This window comes from Carassius gibelio, chromosome B5, assembly GCF_023724105.1.
Source record: "Carassius gibelio isolate Cgi1373 ecotype wild population from Czech Republic chromosome B5, carGib1.2-hapl.c, whole genome shotgun sequence".
Classification (NCBI taxonomy): domain Eukaryota; kingdom Metazoa; phylum Chordata; class Actinopteri; order Cypriniformes; family Cyprinidae; genus Carassius; species Carassius gibelio.
In genome coordinates, this window is record NC_068400.1 from 16,655,527 (window position 1) to 16,672,733 (window position 17,207).

The 17,207-nt window shown below is 41.2% G+C and overlaps 2 protein-coding genes across 3 annotated transcripts in view; both read left to right on the plus strand.

Moving 5' to 3' along the window:
• The window catches only part of LOC127957904 (astrotactin-2-like), a 489,389-nt gene that overhangs the window by 329,091 nt on the left and 143,091 nt on the right, over window positions 1-17,207 (plus strand). The window lies entirely within an intron of this gene.
• Window positions 193-7,800, plus strand: LOC127957901 (uncharacterized). Of its 2 annotated transcripts, none has more exons than XR_008153890.1 (2): window positions 193-7,166; window positions 7,633-7,800. XR_008153890.1 is itself a non-coding variant. In XM_052556602.1 (2 exons), exon 2 carries the CDS (start codon window positions 1,075-1,077, stop codon window positions 6,940-6,942), a length of 5,868 nt encoding a protein of 1,955 aa, XP_052412562.1. In that variant the 5' UTR covers window positions 193-389; window positions 856-1,074; the 3' UTR covers window positions 6,943-7,800. The 2 variants fall into 2 exon arrangements, 1 of the variants encoding a protein (XP_052412562.1); XM_052556602.1 differs by having other exon boundaries at window positions 193-389; window positions 856-7,800.

The following is a 17,207-nucleotide window of genomic DNA, read 5'->3' on the forward strand; positions in this document are numbered from 1 at the left end:
ATCTGTACTATGCATACCAGCCTTATATTTCTTTATTTTAAATATCTCAGACATGAGAAGGTACCATTGAGAGGTATTTTTTTACATAGCCCCCTCTTACTTGTTGTAGTTGGTGTATTGTGTGCAGCAAAGCAGGTAGTTTTGCGAGCAGCTTGTAGTCATATACTGGCTAGATAGCAACTTTAGTGTGAAGAAGGACTTACTGTTATGGGGATTAGCCAATCAGCGGCTTCGTTTCGGGGTCACAGAGAGAACACAGTTTTAGCGCTAACAGTTTAGTTTCGTTTTGAGTTGGTTGTGAGATTGGCCGGTAAACGCATTGTAGAATTTACTGAGGTGAATAGATGTCTTCCATGTCAATATCTGTGCATGTGTGCGTTCAGAGACATGTGAGTACCCTGATCTAAATGTTTACGTATGTGTATTTCGGTGCCTTGGGTTGTTAAGAGTTTATTCTGAGATACTCTATTGAAATGCAGTATGTTAGCATAAAGTTCGCTAGCATTATGTTAATGCCTATTAATATTATTTTTATATTAATATTGTGTTTATATGTGTTCTCACTTGACACTTTATAGTTTTTATCTGAGAGTAATTATGGTTGAGAAGTAGAGACCTAGGTTTTTTGGTTTGATAGTAGTGATAACTAGCAGTATGAAGACAGTTCTTTAAGGCAATAAGAAGATAATGTGTTATCTGGTATTTTATTTTGGTTATTTGATATGTATAAGCAGCTAATGCTACTTAAAGGGAAATGTATAATAATTACAAGTTATTACCTTTGCTAATTGAATCATGTCAGCACTGTTGTTTATTTGTATTCTGATATTTTCTTTCTTTTATTGTTTATTGTAGAACCACACACACCTACTGTACGTACATGAAGACAGATAATCCTCTGCTGAGTGTCAATAAAACCATCAAAGAGATTTACAGCATCCAATTGCATTCTTATCGATGCACCACAGTGGTCACTTGTCCCCAACTAGCTACAGTTACAGTCCTAGCTATCAAGTCGTCATTACAATTTTGGTCCTTCGAGCCGGATTCAGTTTGTGACCGCTGTGCGTGAGGATGTTCCCATATGCGAGAGAGGAGGCAACGCCACTTACTGATACCCGCCCGAGACGTCAGATACGTCCGCCAGCCTGGTTTGCTGATTATGAAGTCTCCCTGCCTGTTGTGGAGAGACCCTCCCCGGCTGCAGCACTCTCCTCGCAGCCCCCCCATCAGATGCAGGAGCCTTACTATGGTGGTGACAGGATCGATCAGCTGTTAACATGCACCTCCCAGCTTTATGATCAGTGGAATCAGACTGGTGCTCGCCCTAAGTATCCCAGAGATTCAGCGTTCTCAGGACCCCATTATCAGAGCACCCCAAACCCACTGTCTCACAGAGTAAACTCAGGGGCTTCACCTGAAATATTAGATGAGCTGCAAAAGATTAGGGAGGATAACCGAAGACTTCAACTTATCATAATGGAGATGCAAACACAGCTTAGTTCAAGAAGAGGCCCAGATCCATCACAACACACTGCGCTCTCCCCCGAGGAGCGCAGCCCGCACGTGCAGTCGGGAGTGCACGCTGCATCCATTAGCTCACCAAGGCCCACAACACAAGTTACGGTCCATAACACATTAGCACCTGTCCAGGTACCCAGTGAAGTAGAAGTGGACGATGAAGACTGGCCCCTTCCCCCCCCTCCAGTGGCAGATGATGAGGAGAAGCCACAGCTATCCACTACCACACTGTCCACAGAGTTAGTAGCAGAACTAATGACATGCCTTAAGAAGATGGGGATCACTCAAGAGCAGCTTCCTGGAATGCCGGCATTTGGCAATGATAATCGGGTTGCATCAGGTCAGATGGGGAGGTCACACCAACCAACGGATCCACAAGTCCGTCCACAGATATCACCCCCTTTAGTTCCTCATGAGCCAGGCGTAGCTAATGAAACGAGACACGAGGACTCTCACACTCGCCGAGCAACAGAGTACATATATCGGGGTCCTCAACCCACCATCCCAGACTTTAATAGAGGGGACCCTCGTGAGTTTGCTAGGCTGAAGACCTCCCTGGAAAATCTACTCCCCCATGATGCTACGGAGAGGTTTAAATATCAGATTTTAGTTGATCATCTCAAATTTGAAGAAGCGCTCCTTATCGCAGATTCATACACCAACTCTACACAACCCTACACTGACACTATGGCCTCATTAACAGAGCATTATGGGCAACCTCACCAGCTAGCATTAAGGCGCATTGCAGATCTGATGGAGGCGCCTAACATTCGTAGTCAGGACATCACTGCCTTTAAAGGATTTGCTCTCAGGGTGAGAGCCTTGGTTGGCATGCTCGACCAGCTTGGAGAGAAAGGTCATATTGAGCTTCAGTGTGGGTCTCATGTCACTAGGCTTATGTCCAAGCTTCCACAAGATCTGCGGTCTGGGTTTATGAGATACCTACATCCCCTCAGCATCCGTGTCCCTACGCTATTAGACTTCGCCCGCTGGCTGGAGTTTGAGCTGCAGATTCAGGAGTATGGATATGAGTCCCGACCCCAAGAGAACCCAGACAGTAAGAGGGATAGACGGAAGGACTCAAAGTTTGGCAGGCTAACCACAGTCCTCCATGGAGCTGAACAATCTTCTAGTTGCCCGACTGTCCCAGTATTCTCATCTACCAGTGCCAATCCACAAGGCAAAGTCGCCCTACCCTGCCCATACTGTACCGACGCCCTGCATTATCTGAACCAGTGCACTAACTTCAGCCGGTTAACCACTGAGCAGCGGAGAGACTGGGTTAAGAAAAACAGGCGGTGCTGGCGTTGTGGTCGTTGTCACCAGGCCGCACAGTGCAAACTTAAGGCCAGGTGCAAGAATTGTAATGGCAGACATCTGGAAGCTCTCCATGACCTTAACTTTAGACCAGCCATAGTGACACCAGCCACAGAGAACACATCATGCTTAGTGAGTACTGCTAATGAAGTTCTCTATCTTGATAGGCCGTCTGGCAGCAGTCAGGTGCTCCTAAAGGTGACAAAGGTTGTGCTACACAATGGACAGCATGCCATGGAGACCTACGCGATACTGGATGATGGGTCAGAGCGCACGATGCTACTTCCAGCCGCCGCTAAGGAGCTTAAACTTAAAGGGGAGTCAGAGAACCTTGCTTTAAGGACGGTGCGCCAGGATCTTAGGGTTCTACAAGGAATGTCGGTCTCATTCTCAATTTCTCCTGCTAGGCACCCCCAAAAGACTTACAAGATCCGGAGAGCCTTTACTGCTGATCAATTGGGCCTTGCAGAGCATTCACAACCGGTGAAGACTCTTCAGCGCAAATATAAGCACCTGAGGGGACTTCCTTTGCAAACACTGGAATGCGTTCACCCCATGGTCCTCATTGGGTCAGACTATACGCACCTGATCACCCCAGTAGAGCCGGTTCGTATGGGTCCACCTGGCGGACCAGCTGCTGTAAAGACCAAGTTGGGCTGGACTATTCAGGGCCCAACCAAGATCATCCGACAGCATCTTCAGCCGCAGCAGTGTCTGCATATATCCACACAGTCACCCTCTGCAGAGCTCCTTTATCACGTGGAGAAACTATGGAAAATGGATGTACTTCCGTTCAGGAGTGAGAAGGTAGTGGTCCGCTCAAAGCAAGATCAAGAGGCAGTTCGCATGCTGGAAACCAAGACAGTGAGGGTGGAAGTCGACGGAGTACATCGTTACGCCACCCCCTTGCTTCGTGTTAATAACATGCCGTGTCTCCACGCCCCCAAAGATGCTGTACTGGCGAGTCTGCGGAGCACTGAGAGACGTCTGATGAAAGACCCAACACGAGCATCAGCCTATGCAGCAGAGATCCTGAAATTGGAACAGGCGGGGTACGTGAAGAAGGTAGCAGAGGAAGATCTGAGCACATCAAGAGAGTCCTGGTTTATACCTCACCACATGGTGAGTCATAATGGAAAAAACAGGCTTGTATTTAACTGCTCCTTTGTATACAAGGGCTACAACCTAAATGAGCTTCTACTGCCAGGCCCAACATTGACCTCCAGCCTGCTAGGTGTCCTGTTGAGATTCAGGGAGCATGTTGTTGCTATAAGCAGCGACATAAAAGGCATGTTCCATCAGATCAGGTTACTGCCAGAAGACAGATCTCTGCTTCGTTTCGTGTGGAGGGACATGAATAAAGAGGCACCACCCGGCGTCTATGAGTGGCAGGTCCTCCCCTTTGGAACAACATGCAGCCCCTGCTGTGCAACGTTTGCACTGCAGAAGCATGTGACAGACCACAGCCAGCTAGAGGAGGATGTTCGGGTGGCCGTCGAGCGCCACTTTTATGTGGATAACCACTTACAGAGCCTCTCCTCCTCTACAGCAGCAAGACAGCTGGTTGACAAATTGAATAGGTTATTGGCCTCAGGGGGGTTTGAGCTGCGTCAGTGGGCTAGTAATGTTCCCGAAGTTATCAGTCACCTTCCTAAAGGAGCAAGATCCCAGAACAGCGAGTTATGGCTCACAGAGTCAATGGAGGATCCACAGGAGCTTGCACTTGGACTCAGATGGCTTTGCGCCTCAGACACTCTGGCCTACAAGTGTAACGTCACTGACCGTCCCACACCGACTATGAGGAACATCTATAGTACACTGGCACGGCTTTTTGATCCGCTAGGCTTTCTCGTTCCCTTCGCCACGCGGGCCAAAATCATTGTGCAGCACCTATGGAACAAAGAGAGGGAGTGGGATGACCCGTCGCTGCCAGATGATGCCCTCAAGGCCTGGCTAACTTGGGAGAATGAGCTGCAACACCTTCCAGAGATTGTCTTGCCACGGTGCTACACAAGTCCCCCTCTGGACCACCCCAGTTCTGTCAGAAGCCTTCATATATTCTGTGACGCATCTGAGAAAGCTTACGGTTCAGTTGCGTACCTTCGTACAGAGGGTTCAGGTGGTAAGGTGGAGGTGGCCTTTCTGACTGCACGGTCGAGAGTGTCCCCCAAGCGCCAACAGTCGATACCTCGATTAGAGCTGTGTGCAGCGATGACTGGAGCTCAGCTAGCAGTGCTGTTGCAGCGTGAACTAACCCTGGTACTACATGGAGTGGTGCTTTGGACAGACTCCACCACGGTTCTAACGTGGCTTCAGTCAGACTCTTGCAGGTTTAAGGTGTTTGTGGGCACCAGAGTCGCTGAGATCCAGGAGCTGACTGATGCTCAAGCATGGAGGTATGTGGATTCTGAAAGTAATCCGGCAGATGACATTACACGCGGGAAGACCCTGAGGGAGCTGGCAGGAGAGAGCCGGTGGAACCATGGCCCAGCCTTTTTGCGCCTGTCACCTCAGCAATGGCCTACTAAGCCACAGGCTGAGCAGTTGGATGCCACAGAGCTTCGCAAGGCCACATTTTGCGGCTCCATCATCACCGTTCCTCTTCCACCCTTATTTGATGCCAGCCAATTCAATGGTTTCAGGGACATGATCGAGGCAATTGTGAGGTTCCGCCATGGGGCGGCAGGTAGTCAGTCAATGCCATCTGCACAAGACTATCAGGATGCTGAGATAGACCTACTGAGACGAGTTCAGTTAGACTGCTTTGAGGAAGACTTTCAACACCTTTCAGAAAGAAAACCCGTCCCTTCCACCAGCCGTTTGATTACATTAGCTCCTGAATATGATGATCAACTGAAGCTGATTCGGGTTGGAGGCAGATTGCGTCAGACTACCTTGCTGGACACAGAAGCCATTCATCCCATAGTTCTGGATCCAGCTCACCAGGTGACTAAACTTATCATTCAAGATGCTGACCGAGACCTCCATCATCCAGGCTCAGAGCGATTATTTGCAGAACTTCGCAGACGATACTGGATTCTTCGTGGAAGAGAAGCTGTGAAGCGGCACCAGTTCTCCTGTCCTGATTGTCGGAGATGGAGAGCGAAGCCTGCAGTGCCACAAATGGCAGACTTACCTCCCGCCCGTTTGCGGTTGATGAAGCCTCCTTACTTCTCTACCGGAATGGATTGTTTCGGGCCCTTCACGGTCAAAATCGGACGGCGTAATGAGAAACGTTGGGGTATACTATTTAAGTGCCTCACTACCCGAGCAGTCCATATCGACGTCCTGACTAGTCTCGACCAGGATTCCTTCCTGATGGCCCTCCGCAGATTTATCTCACGCAGGGGAAAACCAGCGGAGCTTCTGTCGGATCAGGGCACGAATTTCAGAGGAGGTGAGAGGGAAATCCATGAGTCTTTCAAGGCACTGCACCCCACTTTACAGGCAGAACTGGCCAAACATCAGATCCAGTTTAGATTTAACCCTCCAAGTGCCCCTCACTTTGGTGGTGCATGGGAGAGGGAAATAAAATCTATCAAAGCTGCCCTGTATGCAACAATTCAGATGCAGACGGTGACAGAAGAAGTCCTGCGCACGGTCCTGATTGAGATCGAGGGCATCCTAAACTCTAAGCCCTTGGGGTATGTGTCCAGTGACGTCGCGGACCCTGATCCAGTAACCCCCAATTTGCTTGTGATGGGGCGGCCCGACCCCTCACTGCCCCAGGTGTTGTATCCTGAGTCCGAGCTGTTGAGCCGCCGCCGCTGGAGGCATACACAGGTCCTTGCCGACCAATTTTGGAGGGCATTTATCAGGCACTATCTGCCAGCCCTGCAAACGCGCACCAAGTGGCAGAAAGACGTGGCCCCATTACAACCTGGTACTGTCGTCATGATCATTGATCCGCAGCTCCCGAGGGCGCTCTGGCCTATTGGTCGCATCACAAAGGTTATCCCAGGTGCAGATGGGAGGATAAGGACAGCGGAGATCCAGGTGAACGACAGGAAATACATCAGGCCAGTTGCCCGTCTTGTTCAACTTCCTGCCATACCTGAGACAGCACCTGAGACCAACAGTCCTTCTATGGGACAGCAAATTTGACTGTGCAAATTTGGGGGCGGCTGTGAAGAAGGACTTACTGTTATGGGGATTAGCCAATCAGCGGCTTCGTTTCGGGGTCACAGAGAGAACACAGTTTTAGCGCTAACAGTTTAGTTTCGTTTTGAGTTGGTTGTGAGATTGGCCGGTAAACGCATTGTAGAATTTACTGAGGTGAATAGATGTCTTCCATGTCAATATCTGTGCATGTGTGCGTTCAGAGACATGTGAGTACCCTGATCTAAATGTTTACGTATGTGTATTTCGGTGCCTTGGGTTGTTAAGAGTTTATTCTGAGATACTCTATTGAAATGCAGTATGTTAGCATAAAGTTCGCTAGCATTATGTTAATGCCTATTAATATTATTTTTATATTAATATTGTGTTTATATGTGTTCTCACTTGACACTTTATAGTTTTTATCTGAGAGTAATTATGGTTGAGAAGTAGAGACCTAGGTTTTTTGGTTTGATAGTAGTGATAACTAGCAGTATGAAGACAGTTCTTTAAGGCAATAAGAAGATAATGTGTTATCTGGTATTTTATTTTGGTTATTTGATATGTATAAGCAGCTAATGCTACTTAAAGGGAAATGTATAATAATTACAAGTTATTACCTTTGCTAATTGAATCATGTCAGCACTGTTGTTTATTTGTATTCTGATATTTTCTTTCTTTTATTGTTTATTGTAGAACCACACACACCTACTGTACGTACATGAAGACAGATAATCCTCTGCTGAGTGTCAATAAAACCATCAAAGAGATTTACAGCATCCAATTGCATTCTTATCGATGCACCACAGTGGTCACTTGTCCCCAACTAGCTACAGTTACAGTCCTAGCTATCAAGTCGTCATTACATTTAGAGTTGGACATTTTCCGTTCCTCAGCACGGCTCGAACAGCTGCGGATGAAAGCAGTTTTCCGTAGAGAGAAATTGTCTTAGACAATCTGTGTCAGACACCATCTGAGACGTTAAACACCGCATTGTTTGACTACAAAGACACTGCAGATGTAGAAACCTGCAACATCATCTGTTTTTGCTGTGTAGTCCACATGCTTCTCTTGTCCTTCGGTTTTGTGGTTTATTGTTGGAGTTGAATGCATGCACAGTTATTTTCAATTTATGGAGCTCAGTTTGAAATAAATTACCTATTTAGAATTGTACAAACGGTTTGTAATATAAGAGTTCATTTCTTGTGTAGTTGAATGTTTGATATTGCTGTTAGGGGTGTAACGGTTCACAAAATTCACGGTTCGGTTCGATACGATACACTGATGTCACGGTTCGGTTCGGTTCAACTTTTCAGAATGCCGCAAGCGCACCGCGGGTCATGTGACAAGAACCAACCAATCAGCTTCATCCTTTCCCGTAACAACGTTGAGAGCTCAGCCAAGATGAAGGAACAGCTGATCATAGTTGTATATGGATTGCAATTTTGAAATAAATTCAGTAGCAGAGCTACTGCAAGCGATTTTTAGAGCTGCAAATCCATTTATCCTTCGCTGAAATTTCCGCGTCTCATGGAGAGAGCACGTCATTGTTGCTTAGCAAAGACAGACGCCTCAGGAGAAAGACGCGCTTAGCGTTTTCCACGCGTTTTTAGGCACGATATGTGAACGGCCCCTAAGGCGCTCGCTCACTCAGCACGCGCTGAAGGCTCGTTGCAAAATGTCTAATGCATTTAACAGACCAGAAATATAAGATCCTAAAATAACCAACAGGTCTGGTGTTTGGGTTGGATTCCCTGTAAGCTATAGTGTCTAAATGCTGCAGGGATAGTTTGCTGCGTGCATGTTTCTCCTTTTTTTCGTCTTTTCCCAGATAGTACTGACGCATATATCCCAGATATCCCCGCTGGTTTTTTTTTTTTTTTTTTTTTGTAATCACGCCGGTGTACCCTGTCATGTTGCAGATGCGACATACCGTTGTTTATTTATCCACCACTCTCTTGCCATCACCATTATAGCTTAAAGGGAATCCAAAGTGCACCCAAACACCAGACCTGTTGGTTATTGGAGGATCTTCTCATTTCTAGTCTGTTAAACGCATTGGCTATTTTGCAACGAGCCTTCAGCGCGTACTGAGTGAGCGAGCGCCTGCTGAGTAGCCTAACATAAACATATAAGATGGTGTTTTTTTCTTCTTCGGGAGTGTCAGGGGCGTTGCCTGTTACGTTGTTTGGGTTATTGGGCTACCTTGTTGAACGCATATCATTATATTTCTTTCTCTCTCTTTTTTTTTTTTTCAAATATAATTAATTACTCCAACGAACCGTTCGGTATACATAATGCGTACCGCGTACCGAACCGAAAGCGTCGTACCGAACGGTTCAATACGAATACGCGTATCGTTACACCCCTAATTGCTGTCAATGCTTTATGCAAGATGACTCTACAATGGCATGTCAAGGGTTTTTTTTTTTTTTTTTTTTTGTGCAAATTCACATATTTTAACTGTTTTCATTGAAGTTATCTTTATTTTTTCTTGTTAATTAGAATTGATGTGCTTTGGCTGGTGGGTTGAATGGTTTGATGCAGTGTAACATTACACTGTACACAACATCCATCTATCAATATAATTATTTACATTTTAGATTTTGTAATTTTAGTAATTTTTGTGAAAATGTTATTTCATTTCATATTTATTTCAATTAACAAAATATTTTGAATCATTTGAGCTTTAGTTAACAGATGAGGTTGTTGGCTCCTTGAACACATGGTGATTTGTGTATAATTGTAGTTAAAGTGCTAGAGGATAAAAATCGAGGTATTCTCGCAGAACCAATTTCTCCTTTTCATTATATTTGTAATTTATCAGAGGAAAGTCGTGGTCCAGAAGAACAGACGAGCCGGAGGAGGGCCGTACGTGTGATTAGACTGGGAGAGCCGCTCACCACGACACCCGCAGTTTAATGGAGGAGCATCATTACTTCTTCATTAAGTCTGAAATACAGATTACATCTGAACAGTGATTAAACAGAATCAGCCAGAAAGGAGGAGGAACTGACAGAGTGAAACATAAGAGAAGAGAACGTGAGGTGTGGAATAGACCGTGACAGACATGCGGCATGAATTACACATGATTTTCTTGTTGTTCTACTGTGAGGTCTATGAAAGACAATATCACGCAGTACACAAAAAGCAAAGTGATCTAAAGTTGCGGTGAAAGTGAGCCAATTTATTGATGATATATATATATATATATATATATATATATATATATATATATATATATATATATATATATATTAGGGGTGTAACGGTTCACAAAATTCACGGTTCGGTTCGATACGATACACTGATGTCACGGTTCGGTTCGGTTCGGTACGTTTTAGATACAGCAAAATGTAAAAACATCTCAACTTTTCAGAATGCTGCAAGCGCACCGCCTCATGAGCGCTTCTGCCCGAGCTCTTTGGAAAGGAGGAGAAAGACGCGCTTAGCGTTTTCCACGCGTTTTTAGGCGCGATATGTGAACGGCCCCTAAGGCGCTCGCTCACTCAGCACGCGCTGAAGGCTCGTTGCAAAATGTCTAATGCATTTAACAGACCAGAAATATAAGATCCTAAAATAACCAACAGGTCTGGTGTGGGTGCACTTTGGATTCCCTGTAAGCTATAATACCGGTGTCTAAATGCTGCAGGGATAGTTTGTTGCGTGCTTGTTTCTCATTTTTTTCGTCTTTTCCCAGATACTGACACAATAAGGTGATGTCAGCGTAAATGAGTTGACATGTTTCAAGTATTCCCGCTGGTGTTTTTTTTTTTTTTTTTTTTTTTTTTGTATTCCCGCTGGTGTACCCTGTCATGTTGCAGATGCGACATACCGTTGTTTTTTTTATCCACCACTCTCTTGCCATCACCATTATAGCTTAAAGGGAATCCAAAGTGCACCCAAACACCAGACCTGTTGGTTACTGGAGGATCTTCTTTTTTCTGGTATGTTAAACACATTGGCCATTTTGCAACGAGCCTTCAGCGCGTACTGAGTGAGCGAGCGCCTGACTGAGTAGTACCCTAACATAAACATATAAGTTGGTGTTTTTTTCTTCTTCGGGAGTGTCAGGGGCGTTGCCTTTTACGTCGTTTGGGTTATTGGGCTACCTTGTTGAACGCATATCATTATATTTCTCTTCAATACGAATACGTGTATCGTTACACCCCTAATATATATATATATATATATATATATATATATATATATATATATATATATATATATATATATATATATATATCATAACACAGTTAGTTGATAATTTATTGTGTTTGATTATTTTATGCATTTACTTCTCTGTGAGAGAATAAATACATATTTATAACATGTTTATATATAAATTAATAAAATGCAATAATGCATATCTTCACGTACAGTTGGAGAAATTGATTTATTTTTACTGTGTGATGTTTTAGCGCATACATTAAGGATATGGTAACCAAAACTCAGATTTTAGTAAGTGATAAAGTGATGGAGTTGGAGTTTTTCTTTTAGAATCTCATGATTATAATCCACAAATTAAACTTCTTTCTTCACATTTGATTCTCATTGGCGACATTTTCATTCCAGTTAAAAAATTTTGTCTTTGCATTTGTGACTTCACCTGGATCAGAAATTAGTACACAGTGGTGAGAATGATATTCCTTGTGTGTGTGTGTGTGTGTGTGTGTGTACAGTACCTTCAACTATTTTCTCATAGGAGAGGCCTACATCATCAATGCCAAAAGCCATTAAAATGTTTGTCTTTAATTAACTCTAAAAGTTAATGGATTACTGGCATTGATATTGAAGACCTTTCCATCTCTCTATGTGTCAAAGTGGGGCCACACATTGTATGAATTCCCATTAGCCCAGCCTGCGACCCTCATCAACCCCTTTCACCAGCACCCTGTGGAAATGCCATTCTCATAAAGAATAAATGACTGCCAAATCAACTACATAATGTTCAGATTGTAATAACAGTTGAAAACTCCCATCCCTTGCACAACCTGTATTATAATAGAGAAAAAAGGAAAACAATATTGTGTGAAATAATTAAGGTTGAAATGTAAATAGGCCTTACCAGCAAAAGCAAAAAAAATATATATATATAAATAAATAAATAAAAACTGTACAGTCTTTCTTGGCTGTTTAGTGATTGAAAATATAATAGTGTTAAATTAACTGCATATGCACATATGGCCTCTATGGTAATTTTGATCCAAAAAATATGTATTTTTTTGTTTTGTTTTTTGTGTTCTTGTTGTTGTTGTTTCTTTACTTGGTTATTTTGTTTAAAGCACTATATAAGAAAAGGTTGTCACCTTAGCTATGTGAGCACACCCACCCACACACACTCAAAGTATATGCCAAGGCCAAGTACCCAAAAAGTTGTTAATTTTAAGGGGAGAAAAAAAAAAAAATTAAAAGCTCATGGAACTACTGCATAGTATCATCAAGTCCCCTCGTACGTGTGTATATATATATATATATCAGCTTGTAGCAAGTAGTTTAATTCTGTTAATATCATCAGTTTGCTTTTGGAACCATCAGCCTGCACCATAGGCTTTCATGACAGAACTTGGTATTACACTGATTTTCCTGAAAAAAAAAAAAAAAAAAAAAAAATATATATATATATATATATATATATATATATATATATAGAATAATAATAAAAATAATATACTACTTTTGACCAAAAGTAACTGAATGTGACCCACAAATGAAGAGGCCCAAAAGGTAGAGGGTTAACATCCATGGAAACTTTTTATTAGACAAAGGTTCTTTAAACTATACAAAAGTGTTCTGGACCATCGTGCTTAATCATGCTAGCCTAAAGGTTGGTCAAAAAGATTTGCAGTGGTCCCATTTTAAGAGGAGAACAGTCTAAAACCTGCAGTGTACTGTATGAGTCAGGAAGGTCTTATTCTTTTAATGCTTTAAAGCACATATTTGAGATGTGAACAGTGAAGATAGGCTGCTTGCCAATCAGCAAACAAAAGCACTTTTAATTATTGTCACGAAAAGCGAGAAAAATAGCAGAATGACTTATCTCAAATGTCTAGTTGGTTTAGCAGTATGGATGAGAGCCTCCTTTGAGAAACTCTGCTTTAAGGAGACACACTTATCTGAGTAAATCTCAAAATAATCAAATAAGCTCTCAAATTATTATTGCTATTATTACTATTATTATTATTATTATAAGTTATTTGTTTTTTTTTAGATAAGCAAACTTTTTTATGCATAAGTATTCTTAAATTCAAACTTATCCTGCTTCTGTAAGCACAAAGTCTTCTTCTTGTTGTTCTCATACAGTGTAGATGCATCACTAAAGAAATAACTGGATTGAAAAAGACAGGTAGGTATATCATATTCACCAACAGGAAATCTAATCACTATAATGGTGTCTTTATGTGTAAGATAATACATTATTTAAAGTAAGCCGAAGTAGTGTTTTGTTTGCAGTGGAGGTTAATGCATAATACAACAGCTAATCCAAGCGATTTCTTTACACTAACATAAAAGGCAAATAACTCTTCTCTCTATTCCTGTTTTTGTAAAAAAAAAAAAAAAAAAAAAAAAAAAAAATGTTCAATATTTATTTAGTTTTTATTTCTAATTATTTATTCTTAGGGACCTTTCCTATGTCATATTTGGCATTCTGCTCTCTCATTAATACTTTCTCTGTAAAGCTGCTTTGGGATCATTTGTATTGTGAAAGGTGCTATGCAAATAAACATGAACTGACTCTCATTCTTCCTTGAATAAATCAGTGATCCCGGAGAGACTATGATGATTATTTAGGATTGATTATTATACTCAGGGGGAGGTTTAGGATCAGTAAATTGGTAAATTATACACCACTAGTGTTGATTGTTCTGGCAATAATAATTTTCGCTTGGCATTACAATGACTTTGATTCATTAGCAGACCTTAGGCACATGATGAATCAAAAACACCTCAACTATACACTTACACAGACATGAAGATGGCTTTCCATGAAACAAACATTACACTGTAGACAGGGAGTCATTTATTTCTTGTTGTTAAGTGGCTGCATGAAGTTATCTACTTCTGGAGCTGCTGTGCTTTGGATCCAGTTTGAGCCTCTTGAAATACTGTGAAATATATCTTGAAACTATTTGATCACATGTGATTTACTCTAATCAAAATATCAGGACATTTCTTTTTAGCCTTATTCTAAAAAGCAGCTGGTTTTGTAGAATCCAGTTTATTGTTGTCACTGAAGTCTGAACAAAATGCAATACTTAAATTATTTTAGCCTTGTGCAACACATAATATATCCCCCGTCCACAGTTATTGCTGAAAATGCAACCCATAATACATTCCTCAACCACAGTCATTAATGGAAATCCATTCTATTGGTAGCTAATAAAAAAAAAAAAAAAAAAAAAAAAAATGTTTTACCATGATCAGTAAATACACTGAACTGTTTTGGTGTCGGACTTATTTTGAACAATGTGCTAGCAAATTTCACACATAATAATAATGAAAAAAGAAACAGCAAGCGACACAGTGAATTATACATGCAATCTTGAAGTAGAAAGACTATAATAAAAATGTATTTGCAAAACATAATCCAACTGTCTTTGTATTCAATATTTAAATTTACTGTACTTTGAAACAATTTTCAATTTTCAGACATATCTTGTAAATTTCACAAATAATTACAAAGAAATGACAAGTAACACATTGAATTAAACATGACATTTTAAAGTAGAAGGATTAAATTTTTTTTTTTTTTTTTTTTTTTAAATCTGCAATAATCTTTAGATCTTTAATATTTTAGCATTTTTTAACAGTGTTGGATTTTGTTTGGGAAAAAAAAAAATCATAAATAATATAAATAATTGAAACTGCAGTTGGTGCATTGCATTTATGCAACATTTTTAAGTAGAAAGACTAAAAAAGTGTTTTTGTATGTTGTAAATGTTGTTAAACTTTTTATTATTTATTAATTTTACATTATCGAGGGTTAATGCTTGTGATGTCATGTTTGTTATGCAAACAGACACTGTTGAGTTTAAGGCTTATTTCAATTGACACTCCAGATGCTAAAGACTTTTCTTAGATCATTTTTATTATTATTAATTTTATTTATTTTGTGTCTTTTTAAACTTTTTCAACTCGCCATAGCTTTACAGCATGTGGGAAGACATTTACTCATGTAAGGTCTGGGTAGGTGAATCTCTAGCTGGATGTATGTGACCCTCGACTCCTCAGCCTCCCACCTTTCAGGAAGGGGCTGCAGCTTTGGCTGCCGGCATCCATCAATAATTCAGACTTCACATTAATTACAAAATGGCTCTGCAGAGCTCCACTCTCTGCTTGTGGTACAGGCTTACAGTCATCCATCACCCCTTTCAACCCACTCACATAAAGCTCACATTTCTCCTGAGGTCCAGACGACTGGAAAAAGCAATTCTTTCATTTCTGCTGGTCTCTTGGCAGGTGTTTGTTTTAGCTTGTGTGCATTAGAATGCAGTCTGAATTGTTGCGATGTTGCCACTCACAAGCTGTCAGAGTCGAATTCAATTAAGACATCACAAGAAAGGGGTGGGGGAGAATGATTAAAACTGTCAATAGCGGGCACAGTTATGAAATGCCACAGCAATATCATCCTCCAATGCATCACAAGACAAATGGCTTTCATCTAGTGCCACTGCGGCCTCTGATTGAATCAGGAAAATATTAAAGGGATTATACAGATAATAATATTTTACCGGTTTCATATCCACTGAGGCGGCAATGCAAAAAATGGTTCATTGACAATATATATATATATGAAATAAAATTGAAATAAAACTGAAATAAAATATAAAAACAAGCTAGTTTACAAAGCAGCATTTATCATAACATTTATGTCCTAAAATTTACTAAACTGAAATAAAAATGCTTAAAACTATTCAGATATTTAAAAACATTAAAAACTAACGAAGTGACAAAAACACACTACAAAAAAAAAAAAAAAAAGACTTCAACTGTAACAGTATCTCAATGATACTAAAATAACATTGTGCTTAGTTGTATAACTTAATGTAAAATATTTACACTGATTATTTTCTATAATTAAAGTCATTACAAATATATAAACACACACACACACACACACACACACACACACACACATGAAATGGTGAAGTGATTAGCAATAATGCATTATACAGTCATTATTTCATTCATGGACCGGTTTTGTTATTGAATGAGCTGTAATTGCTTATATGTTAATGCTGGTGTCATTCGCAGCCGCAGCTGTAATGCTGCTGTGTGTTTGTCTGCAGAGCTTGTTAGGCTGACATGTAATGCGAGCAGGCAGGCTGTGGGCAATGCCAGTGCTCTTGCCATGGGAAATCATGTTCCATCTTGTTAGAGGAAGTTTGGATGCTTTGGCCAGTGAGGACCGCTAATAATCACCCCAGTGACTGTCACAGCTGCAGACGTCCACCTGCTCCACACAGCCGGCCAGGAACGCACTTATGTACTGTACGCACATGGCACTGTGGCCAGCTGAAAACGCACCTGAACACATACAAGCACCTAACATCATTTGTCAATGACCCTCATGAAAACAGATCACAAGGTCAGATTGATTTCATCAACAGAAAACACACACACACACACACACACACACGCACGCACACACACACAAACTACTTCCATGACAAGAGCACATTTTTTTCCTCCAATTTATCATATTGTACACATTCAGATGTTGTCATACTGTATCTTTAAATGCTCAGAGAAAAGGGGTACAAAGCTGCCAAAGGGGCAGGTAGCCTACATAGCTAAAATCCCTAAATGGCAAATATCAGTTTACCTAAAATGTATTATGTTAGTACCTTTTTTGAGAGTATAGCCTACATGTAACTAATGAGTCCACTGAAGGTGAGCATTACAACATCAAACAAGACAAAGAATAATGGGAACATGAGGGCTATTTGTACCAAACAAGAAGGGTCACATGACAAAAAACAACCAATGGACAAACAGAACTTAGAACCATATGACAAGACCATAAACCAATAAGCACAAGACACATTGACTAAAACAGCCAATCATAACATGGCACATGAACCAAACAACCAATCAGACCGCCATAAAACACTAGTAGAAGAAGAAGAACCAATCAGAACATGACGCACAGGCAAGGGAATCATGTGACAGAACATGACTGAGGCCTAACTGCAAAATAAAAGACATCAAAGAAAAACAAAATGAAGGAAAAATGATGAAGATGAAGGAAAAAAAAAAATAATGTTAAT